Here is an 11,817-nt window from a genome sequence, read left to right as displayed (position 1 = left end):
GAATAAAAATGTCCTACTTCAAAGCAAGTACAGTTCTCAAAATCAAAGAAAAACATACACACATTTATCCTACTCAAATACAAAGTTGAAAATTGCCCATTGCACTTTAGGTTCTTTATTATCAACCCAGATCAATCTATTTTGCTTTCACAGGTGTGTACAGTAAAGAGCAACAGCAGCTATGTTTGTGTGAAAGCCATCCATGTTACTCCTAGGTAAGAAACTTCCTTCCATCCAAACTGGAATGCCTTTCAGCTTCTCACTGGATCTTGTGGCTCTCTGAGCTCTGACTGAAACACCTTGGTATACAGCTCAGCTGGAAAGATAAACCAGGCTCAGTTACAGAGAACGCTGCAGAGAAACAACCGGGAAGACAAGACTTTCCATCAACACAGACAATTTCAGGCTGACTGCTATCTATAGGTGATGGAAATTACACTTTATGTAGGACTCGTACATCCCGGCCGCATGCCATCAGACACAGCCTGCTGAGCCCCCCGGGCTGAGCTTGGGACATGCCATTCCAGCCAAGCCGTGTGCACAGCCTTTCCTCTGCAAGGCCACGCTCTGAATCCTGATCTGACCTCCATGTAGTAATGACAACAGAGCAATGCTTGTTACTCCTCTTCAGGTAGCACTGTTAAAGAGTGCACTTGGAAGGAACCTACCCAGACTGAGTACAAATAGATAAAGGAATTCCACTACGTTGAAAGAGATAAGCGCTATGAAAAAGAAGAAATCAGAATAAATTTTTCAAGCTATATGACATATGCCATTAATTTGCTTGGGAACTCCTGGTTACGTTTTACCTTCAGAATTAGATACAAAAGGACAAGTACATTGAGCCTGAGTTTGTTCCAGTTCACAGCCATACAGTATCTTTGTTGCTAAATTAATAAATACAGTCCTGATTACTTTTTTCTGAAAATACTGAAATTCTGAGACAAACACGTGGGATTTTATCCTGTTTACTTATATGAGAACATTTGTTAATCTAAAACCAGGAATCTGCTCAGCAAGTCCAACCCTGCTGTCATAGCAGTGTTCCAGTCAGGCAAAGACAATGAACCACCAAATCCCCCAAACCTGCGCTGCAGAATCAGTCCAGTGAAGGAGACATTTTAAACATTGTTTTAAAAATAGTTTTAAAATGAAAATATGCTATTTATTGATATTACAATAAAGCATCTGTAATACATAATTCGCCCTACTACACAATTAACAACATTTAAGCTATTAATTGCACAACACTACATCATTACTTCTTCTTCTTCTTCCTGCAAAAGTAAACATAACCCAAACTTGATACACGAAGCATTTAAGCCATACATTGAGTTAAGTCCTTTTTCAAAAAGCTGGCGGTTCTGGGAGAAGGGAGGGCTCAGGAGGCAGGCAGTGGGCACGCCTAATGCAGAACACTTTGCTTACAGCAGGTTCTTGGCTATTAAAAGCTGCTATGCGTATAACGTGAGACTCTTGTATCTCTTGCAAATTGTTTTCATGATTTCACTATGCCTCCCAGACTACTTCCATCCAGTGGTATACAGAGTAAGGGTATGAGCTGCTGTGCTGTTTTGACTGGCAGTTGTCTCTGATACTGCTTACCAAACAATCCTTTTAAGAACTACTGCTCAGGATGTTTGCTTTCAGGTTTTGAATCCTATTTCATTTGCTTGCATATGTTACTTCCCAGGTCTAAAGTGATGGTTTTGAATTGGCTGCAATTTTCTCCTTACAACTACTTGAGCTCTTAACAAGAGCTGCTATTTTGAAATCCCTGTAATGTCTATGCATCAACATTTGTTTGCCATTTCGACTCAAAAATGAGACAGAAATAACCTTAACTTCACAGCACCCTTACAATTTGCATTTCTTTCTTCAAAGGCAGTGTCTCTGTCCCCTCCTGTCTTCTCTGTTATCAACCTTCCCCTTTTCAGAGCAGAACACATTAACTCCAAACCAGTCATCTACGTGCTTTTTCTCATTGTCTTGCTCTCTGTTCTGGCTGCCTGCAGCTCTTCCTGGTCACCTGGGGAGGCACACAGCCAGAGTAAAAATCCCCTCCCTGTGCTGCTCCAGAGCACCGTTCCCCACGGCTTCTGGTTCCCCACGGCTTCTGTTATGGGGCAGCAAGAGGCACGTGCCCCCTGTGCACCTTCAGCTACAGCACTGCCCCCGCTGCCACCATCCTCAGCCACTGCAGCTCCAGTGTTATTGCTCCTCTGTAGTGAACGAGGTAAGGGAAAAAGCATGTGTGTGCATACTCAAAAATACACATGTACAGGCACACACAGCATGACGCTTAATGGGGAAGTTCAGGGTAGAAAAAGACAGGAGCAACTCCTTTTATACAATCTACTCCACTCAAAATCAGTGTCAACACAGCTCTTGAACACTGGACACACACTGCATGGATAAATCTTAGTTTTCAGTTACATACAGCAGAAGAGTCTTGCCAAATTATTTCTGAGAACTGAACTCTTACTATGAATATAGTTTTGAAAAAAATTAACATTTTCAATTTCTTTAGTTGAAGCAGTTTTTTTTACACTAATTACTTTACAAAATGCAGAATGGAAAGTTAAATTTATTTTGTTTGCTTCTGGTAACAACCTAGATAGGAAAAGTTTTCAGAGATGATTTTCTTTGTAATTTTATTCCCAAGATACCTTAAGGAATTTCATCATCTTCTGTCTTACTACAGATTTACTCTCCTGCCATCTAGCGATCATCTCTGTCTACACCTTCTGTTCAAGTTGGTTTTGGAAATCACCTACCACACAAACACTCCTACTGAAAGAGAACTATTTACTTAGTACTATCAGTAAGTTGTTTATCACACTGCTACCAATACGCTAACCTGAAAGGTCCAAATTTTCAGGCTACTCTTCATTTTATAGAAGCAATTCGAGGCCATTTTCTTCCAGCTTAGGACCAGATAATGCAGTTTTAAATGCGTAATAAATGTAGATGGAAGCTTCAGCTCACTAAAACATCTGCACTGTCAGCTAAAGCAGTTAGTTAGTTATACACCAAACTACAAGTTTCCACAGTATTTACAGGTTTTTGTCCACGCTTCTCTAATGCAATTAATTTCCCCTCTGCTAATGCATGCTAACATTCAAAACGATGGGTTGACACACTACATCTGTAATTACTCATGCTACCAGAAAACCGGTGAATTAAGTTTATTTAGTGTTAAATGAATATGGAATGTTATACAGTACATGTAAAGACACTTTAGGATGAGTAAAGCAGAACTAATTGCACACGAGATTAAAGATTCACCTCAACAGTCAATATTATCAAATCATTACAGCTTCCATCTTCAGAGTGCAAGGTATGTCATGCAAAAAAAAAACAAAAAACAACCAAAACAGCTCAAAAAATCCCCAAACAGACAAAACCAGTGTTGTGGTACCACTTAAATCTATCATACCACAATATTTTACAAGACATTAGGTGATCATTCATAGAGAATGAAGCATTGTAGTAATAACAAAGAAGTTTTAAACATACTTAACAGGTTTTGCATGAACACCAATTCCAGCGTTACTACACCAAAGGAACAGGCAACATGCTGGGAAAAGTACCTAAAAATCAAAGCCTTTTTTATTCATAGCCAATGTCACTTTCTGCAAGAGATAAGTTATGCAATCTTATTACTCAGATTCCCCACATAACTGGGTAAGATTCAGTACATTTTTACATAGAGCATAATCACATAACCACCACATCAGCAAGACGTTTTCATTATCTTGACCAGTTACTACATTTAAAACCATGGTTACATGGCCAGCAACCAAATTGTCTTCCGGGACACTATGCTGTGTGCAGAAATATAAAACAACTCAAACATACTCCTAACCACGTTAAAAACAAACGAACTCTGATTGGTATTTACATATTTTTGAAATATGTAGGCAAAAACTGCAGATGGAAAAGAAGTAGAATACACATGAAAGCTATGGGAGGGCCGACCGAACCCATCAGCGCATTCAATAACCCTGAACATGACCTGGCACGGGGCGATACCTTTGGCATTCCTTTTCCACAGCAGTGCCTTAGCAGAGGACCGTGGGCAGCCGTCACCACGGGAGAACCGCAGGTCCCACTTCTGCGCTGCTCATCCAGCAGCCTGAGCACAAGGGCCCTGAGCTGTGCCTCCATCAGCTCCACTCACTCAGAAGCACTGCAGGCAAGCACGCTTCTAGACAAGTGCTTCAACTGCAGCTTGAACATGAACATGGAAGAAACACAGGAGACGACGTGATGGTTTCAACATTTCCACCTTGCAATACTCACATCCTGAGGGCACTAACAAGGAGATGCATTTAGCAAAATAATCATATGGAGAAGGCCAAGCTGCCACCCTCACATTAGGAATGAACCATTTAACTTCCAGGCTTAAATGGAAGCAAGAGGAACTCGAGACAGACCTCCTTGAGGTTAATTTGCCAACTACATTCAAGGAAAATAATTTATTAAAACTAACTTGCAAGGTCTACTAGCCTTGAAGTGAGGATACAGCTCAACTATCGCTACAGTTAAATAAAAACTTCAGAAGACATTTTACAGAAATAAAAATACGAGACTCTAGTAAAGAGGTGGAAGAACACCCTAGCATTCAGTTGGAATATTTTCATAGCCTATCGTTCTCAGGAATGTATATTTCATAAATAAAACTACAGAACAAAAATTTGAATATTCAATCTAAAGTTGGCTATTTCTAAACTTCTTCAGATAAAATTTGTTTTCTCTCCCCCAAACAAATTATAAACCCTGAAAAAAAATTGGCTTTTCAAATCTATTGTGCATAAGCAAACAGATGAACAAACCAACATTTGGAAAAAAAACATTTTGTACAAGGTTGCAGTTCTAAAACACTTATATTACAAAGCAATGTAAATAAATACCAAGCTAGTACAAAAGCTCTTATTTACAGTTTTACAAACGGAAACATTTTCAGTGTAAATGCAGTGTTTTAAAGAACACAATATTAGTAAAATGATTTCCTGTATAGAGCATTATAATTTCTGTTATATTTCAACGCAGTATTGTATAAAACCATTGTTTCAAGTTAATTTTTGTTTTAATTTAGTACAGGCAAACCGCAGTTTACGCCTGGAATGGTGTCTGTTAAAGTGCTGAAAAAGAGGACAATTCTGAAATTTTAGAAAAACATACTATACATTATTAAAGCTTTATCAAGTCAAAAACGGCAGATTTTATTCACATTTGCTACCACACCACCTGTGGATGGAAGATTTTTTTTTTTTTTTTCAACAACTCATTGCAGTTAACAGGATGGCAGACATTGGTATCTTCACATCCAAGACTGATGGTTTCTCAAACGTAATTTGTCTTAAGCTTCAGTGGTGGCTTCAGGTTTCATGATCTGGTAAGTAATCAAGTATTCTGGATAAGCCTGAAAGAGTAACACACATTCTTTATTAAGTTTACATTTTCTGGATACATTCAGAACATTTGCTGTAAAAGAAAAAAATGTCTATTGTCAAAGAAAAAGACAAAATGCCAAATGGCAGAATGCCTCAAGTATTCAGACAACAAAGAAAATTCACTTTCAGCCACAGCTAGAGTTTAAGACAACAGCTATTTCTACCACACAGAGTGAAAGCAACACAACAAAAACAAAAAAGACCCCACAAAAGGCAACATACTACACTGCCTTAAAAAAAGAGTCTGAAAATCCAAACCAAAAAAGCAACTTGCCTGCTCCCCTCTGTAAATGACATATTCTGCCAATGCCAGTCCATTTACACTGGGTCGCCCAGTAACTGAGTGATGTCCAGGGGGAGAATGGGCCATTTTCATAGCACTGAACTGCAGGAAAGACTTGCCCAGTGTTACACGACAAAACAGCAACTGCCTGTGTTGAAAGGGAAAAAAGGATCGTGACTAAAGAATGCTTGTATAGCACTAGAAAGACTGTAATTTTAAACTGTTGCTTGAGAACTGCGCACTTTATGAACACTTCAGGTAATCTCCGTAGTTTGCAAAATTCTGAAATTTTGTTTGGAAGGACAAAAGTTATGGCATCTTTGGAAAAGTTCTTCCATCTGAGAAAAGGGCTGTTAATAGCAAACAAATACTTACTGGACACAGTGTGCTTAACAAAGCACTCAAGATTTTTCACTGAGCTTTCCCTCCCCTCCCCTTTTCCATTTTAATTTTCTATGGGTCCCCGCTCTCAAATTATTCATGCTAACATCATATTTCCCTGATGCTCTAACATCAGATTTCTATCTAACAGCCTGACTAAACTGACATTCTCTAGACTTCAAGAAGATTCTTATTTTTATTTGAGAGTACCAGAAAATGGTAACAGTATAACGTGAATACGGGTACAGACTCAAGGATTTAAGAATGCTGGTAGTATCAGAGATTGCATAAATCCATGCCTATATTTTATTGTCTGAAGCAGCAGTGACATGAGATGATCTCTTCCAAAGTGCCAAATTGTTCCTCAATACAGCATCTGAGCATCATTGAGTTTTTCCTGTCTCTGTGACAGACGATCAAATGGGCAGCACACTGATAGTGCTACATTTTTCACACAAGCAGCTAGCAGACCCTCCTTGCTCTCGAAGTCTGATTTTTAAGAGCAAAGTCTTGGTTATATACAATGAAGATAGCTGAAGGTTCTGAAATATAAATATCAAGGTTGTTTAATCATCTCTGCTAGGCTCAGTGTACAGCAGTGCTAAAAAGGCCTTGTTACCAAGGAAATCTTTTCCCACAGAATCTGCTAATTTGCACACCGTGTTGTAGACCAGCAAATCAAGATCGGATTCTTTTATGTAAAAGATCATAACTTACCTATGGCAAACATAACAGGATCTGTCTTTGTGAATTGGACATCCAGTGCCACCTCCAATCCCATACACATATTGATTGCTTTTGGAAGAATTTTCAGCAAAATAAATCCCAGCTCCAAACATGCCACCTATATAAGCATGTCTTTCATCAAAGCCTTTGTGAATGATTGCATTCACAAACGGGGAGCCTAAGAGAAGGGAAGTAAAATATTTAAAGTACACCACACAGAAATTTGTAACGATTTTACTATCATCCCCCAACTTTTTTCTTTTCGGTATCCCATTTCCTCACACACACAGAGCGAAATCTATCTCCACAAATTCCGAGCTCCAATTTACAGGACCAGTTTGCTAAAGATTTTATGCAAGGGATAGGTGCCAAAAAGTGTCAGCTTATCACGTATTTGCAAAGGATAGTATCTCAAATAACTTGCTACAAGAGAAAGCTCAGTGAATCTGCATTCCCTTCAGCATGGCTTCATATCATAGATTCTGGGCTGCGCTGCTACACAAATCCCATTTTCTTCTTAATAAGTTGCACTTAAAAAAGAAGTTAAAAAATAGACTCCAAACAAAACTGTGCAGCAACTGTCAAAAGCTGTTTGTCTCTCCAGCATTCTTTTTCACTATTTACTTGCAACCAATGGTCATAACATTTAGACTTCAAAAATAACCTATTAAAAAGTTAGACTCTGGATCTTGAGATGCATTATATTCTTTAATTCTGATAAAAATGTATTCTTTTAGTAAGATTTCATACCACGGTATGAATATGAGGGAATTTTTAGAGAAAAGCTATTCTAAGAGAACATGGCATTTCAGTTATGTAAGGAGTTACAGTAAAAATAATCTCCAGTCTTTTCTATAAAAAAAGATCATTCCATCAAGAGGCTGGTTCCTCTTATGCAGGTACAGACCACAATCAAAAGACAGTATATTGATCTCTGTCAGTCTGGGCAAGCAATAATTGCTGTGTTACTGCAACTTCCAAGAGTAACCTTGTGTTGGGAACTAAGTAGTTTTTTTCACTGTACGAAAGCACAGTAGATGTATTTAATTTCTCTATCAGCACAAACTGCATAACTGCATGCAAGACATCTTTCCACTAGCTTTGGTATAACCTTTATTTATTTATTCATCATTCCAGTAAAGGCTGTAAGAACTTAATTACCAATTAAACAAACAACCCCCACAGCTCATAGTAGAATAGTTTGATCCTTCATCACTTTCATCAAACAACCAATAACATTGTTCTGGTAACTTAATGAAGGATGAGGCACATTCCCTTAGCCTCCATTCGTTACAGCTAAAGTGTTTTCACTTAGAACTTCATAGTCTCCTGTGGGAGAAACATGGCTGTGCAAGTTTCAGAAGAAGAATCCAGTGAATTGTGCCTTAATAAAATGTTTGAAAAAAAATCTAATACATATATCCAACAGAAACCCTCCACTAAATAGCACTGACAGTTAGATGAGTATCTAAGACACATTCCAACATCTCACCATGAAACAGCATCCTTTCATTAGCATGGTTATGATTCTCTTCAGAGACCTCTTTCCTCCTGTGAGTATATCTTTCCCACAGCTTTTTGTTGCAGACTTTCTGAATCTGAAACAGTAAAAATATAAGTTTAATCCCCAAATTGAAAACCTGTGTTTACATGACAGATTTTTAACATACATTAGTTGTATCACAACACTTTAAAATGCTTAAAGAATACCTAAAGAATATTTCTTTCCTTAAAACTCAAAAAAAACCAACAGAATTCTTTAATTTACCCTCACAAGTGTTACTGCAGTATACTGAGTAAATACTATACGTTTAATTAAGAATCAATTACTTTTAAACATCTTAAACCTTCTTAATTTGCATTTAGCAGGCCCAGTCACAATTATGCCGCAGTATCCCTCCGAGAATAGACTGATAAAGCCATCTAAATAAAGAAGAGTCTTCGTGGAAGACCTCTAGAATAATTAAGGTACCCTAAGCAAAGGTAGGGTGAGCAGTAACAAAGCCTTGTGTGTAGACAGTGCATTTGTTCTATTACAGAAGTGTCATATTAGGTTAGCATAAAATCTGTATTTAAGAAATTAGCAACTTACAATTTTAACTAAAACAACCATTTCTCCAGGAGAAAATGCAAACTGAAATTCTGCTGAATTATTTAAACAAAGGTTGTCTACTTCCTGTTGCTTTAAGCTGCTTTGGTTTTAGATCAAGCCATACTAGGTCCCTTCACTTCCATCCCTCAAAAGTTTTGTTTTCACTCCTTGTTTCCTGCTTTTTGCTCACACTTCCTTAATGGAAGTAAGCCTTTGTTTCCTATGAAATCTTCTATATTTTTCTTCAGATATTCTGCAGTTTTCTGTGAGGTCCTTTTATGTCAAATCTTTTTTTTTTTTTTTTTTTTTTTTTAATGTTTATTGACCTGTAAGTAGTTTTTCCCATATCATCCTACTCTTTGAATTTCCCTGGAGGATAATCTTTTCCCTGTGCATGTCTCAGAATGACACATCTCCTACAGAATTCAACAAATAAATGCAGAGCATTTTATGGACAAGTCAAGGATAATTTTGGCCAGATCACTTAGTCATGAAAACGTGACAGTCACCTTTAAAATGTTGTATCTATTGAAGACTCCCCCAGCATGTCCTCCATCTCTGTGCTCTCGGACAGTACTCTGCATCTGAAGATTTCAAATGAGAAAGATTGCCTTTATTCTGTTTGGACTAATGTTTCTTCATAACTGTCTTGTGTGATTACTATACTTCGCAAGGAAGTGACTTAAACACATGCCTTAACAGGCAGGCAATTGGTAGTATAGAATTTGTGTTACATGCAAGAGCTTTTCTATATTGCACAGTGTTAAAAACATGAGCAGCAGTAACAACATTACTAAGAAAAAAATACCAATCTCATGAGCACGGACTGTAATAGTGGTATAATTAAGATGGAAACTTGAAGTATCCTTACTGCAAGTTTCTTACTATACTTATAAATATTAATCATACTTCAATTGTCTAGCAATGCCCTCTGGCCATATCAGTAGTGGAACTAACAAAAAATACTGAGAAGTTACAAAGAGAGGCATACCTCCTCTTCTACTGACTGAAACTCCTTATCTTCAGAGGAAAGATCTATGAGAAGAGTTCCGCTACTGGAGGTGTTTAGAGTCAGGTATGGGTTAAGTCCTGTGAATACAACAAAACATAGCAGCAGCTTCAGAAACTGCTTTCAGACTGCCAGTTTGGCATGATCACCATTAACACAGTTTTAAGAGATCCATTTTCTGAGAACACATTCCATAGGAATGAACATTTCAGACACATCAACCCACGTGCCTGTGCTTAGCCTGCTATTTCCAACATACACGACAGGGCAACTACACATAAGCTGCTGCCTGCTTGAGAGTTCATTTCAACATTAGGCAGTGGAAAAACATGGAACCTGTCCTTTTGCAGAGTCCCAGAGTCTGATAATGGTATCATAACAGAATCAGTCTGAAGTGCTTGCAACACAAACATACTAAGGTATATGAGCACAAGAGCAAGATACAGAAAATTAACAAAAGCACTGACAGACAACAATGTCACTGCCTGGGATAATCTGAGGTATTACTGAAACAGATTCTACAAAAGCAGTATTACATAATAACTTGAAACAAGCATATACCTTGCTGTCCAGAAATCAGTCTTTCAACTCCTTTAATGATTTTGTGCCTATGGCCGTAAGCATTAATTCCGATTTCCTTCAATTCTTTGTGTCCCATTTCAACCAACACATCAAGTGTTATCTAGAATGGGAGATAGATCATTTTTTGTACAACAGCATAAACAGAACAACACAGCTGCCAATGACAGCAGAAACATACAGCACAACTGCTGAGGCAAAAAGCGAGTAAGAAAATATACACAACTTAGGACACTATTCTTGTCCTTAGCTCTGATTCAACTGTTTTCTCCAAACTTTTGTCTGCAAATAAATATGCTATGAAACACACAACCAAGCAACTGGTATCATTAGCAAGGATCACGTTTCTGACTGAGAAATAAACACAAATTTCTAACCAGTATGTACTACTATTCACCATGTATACCACTGAAAGGAAACAGAGCTATACTCTCAAACTGGTACACTCTTGTTCATAGGTCTTACTTACATGCATATAAATATTCACACACACACACACATATATATATATAATGCACATCTACATTAACATACATAAAAAATTCTGCAAGTATGAACCTTTCCTTCATTCCATTCCAAGTTGGTAACACTGACTTATTTTAAATATACCTAACTACACTACTCTAACCAGTCAGTATTTATTGCCTTACTTTCTAACAGAGTATCTGGAAATAAGTGTACATACTCACTCACCTGTTCTCTCTCAAATATGTCAATTAGATGTTCAAGGCCAAGGTTCCGCACAAACTGATTTATGCTGAAATCTACACCTGAGACTGGATAAAAGAAAAACCTCAGAAGAAATATTCATGTATGTACTACATAACAAAATACAATCTTACTATCAGTGACAATTATGGGAGGTAAAGAAATTCCTGGCCTTGTGAAAATAGGAAATAAATATCTGTCACTAACTAGTGACAACAATCAGTCAACCCTGACTCCATCATCTGTGTACATGTGTACACACACAGAAGTGGTCTTTTTGCCTCCATGAGATAAGCAACAACCTACCTAATAGAAATGGATGTTCAAACAGCAAATATTTTGAGAACTAACACATTATAGAAGTAACCTGTTCAGAACATCTGGTCTAACCTTTCAGAAACTGGATAAAATTAGTTGTAAAACACTGATTGGAATGGAGTCAAATTTCATCTGATTTCTCTTTTAAGACAGTTCACCCTTCTGAGTCTGTATAGAAGAAAGAAAGAATCTTTTGAAGATACTCTGTAAGGAGAAAACACTAAAATCTTGTACTGCAAGATTTTTAGACTTCTGCTCTTCA

The 11,817-nt window shown here is 37.6% G+C and overlaps 1 protein-coding gene across 1 annotated transcript in view; it reads right to left on the bottom strand.

Moving 5' to 3' along the window:
- Window positions 1–1,140: 1,140 nt before the first annotated feature.
- Window positions 1,141–11,817, bottom strand: part of TNKS2 (tankyrase 2) — a 28,729-nt gene continuing 18,052 nt past the window's right edge. Inside the window, exons 20-27 of the mRNA XM_042863110.1 lie at window positions 11,223–11,305; window positions 10,512–10,632; window positions 9,933–10,030; window positions 9,451–9,525; window positions 8,342–8,447; window positions 6,841–7,027; window positions 5,734–5,890; window positions 1,141–5,428 (exon numbers count right to left, since the gene is read on the bottom strand). Coding sequence (XP_042719044.1) covers window positions 5,366–5,428; window positions 5,734–5,890; window positions 6,841–7,027; window positions 8,342–8,447; window positions 9,451–9,525; window positions 9,933–10,030; window positions 10,512–10,632; window positions 11,223–11,305 — 890 coding nt within the window. The 3' untranslated portion in view covers window positions 1,141–5,365. The remainder of the gene's footprint in view (window positions 5,429–5,733; window positions 5,891–6,840; window positions 7,028–8,341; window positions 8,448–9,450; window positions 9,526–9,932; window positions 10,031–10,511; window positions 10,633–11,222; window positions 11,306–11,817) is intronic.

This window comes from Lagopus leucura, unplaced genomic scaffold (genome assembly GCF_019238085.1).
Source record: "Lagopus leucura isolate 7727_CA_CO unplaced genomic scaffold, USGS_WTPT01 Super-Scaffold_739, whole genome shotgun sequence".
Lineage (NCBI taxonomy): Eukaryota > Metazoa > Chordata > Aves > Galliformes > Phasianidae > Lagopus > Lagopus leucura.
The sequence above is the reverse complement of the archived record's forward strand: the minus strand, read 5'-3'. Positions and strand labels throughout refer to the sequence as shown.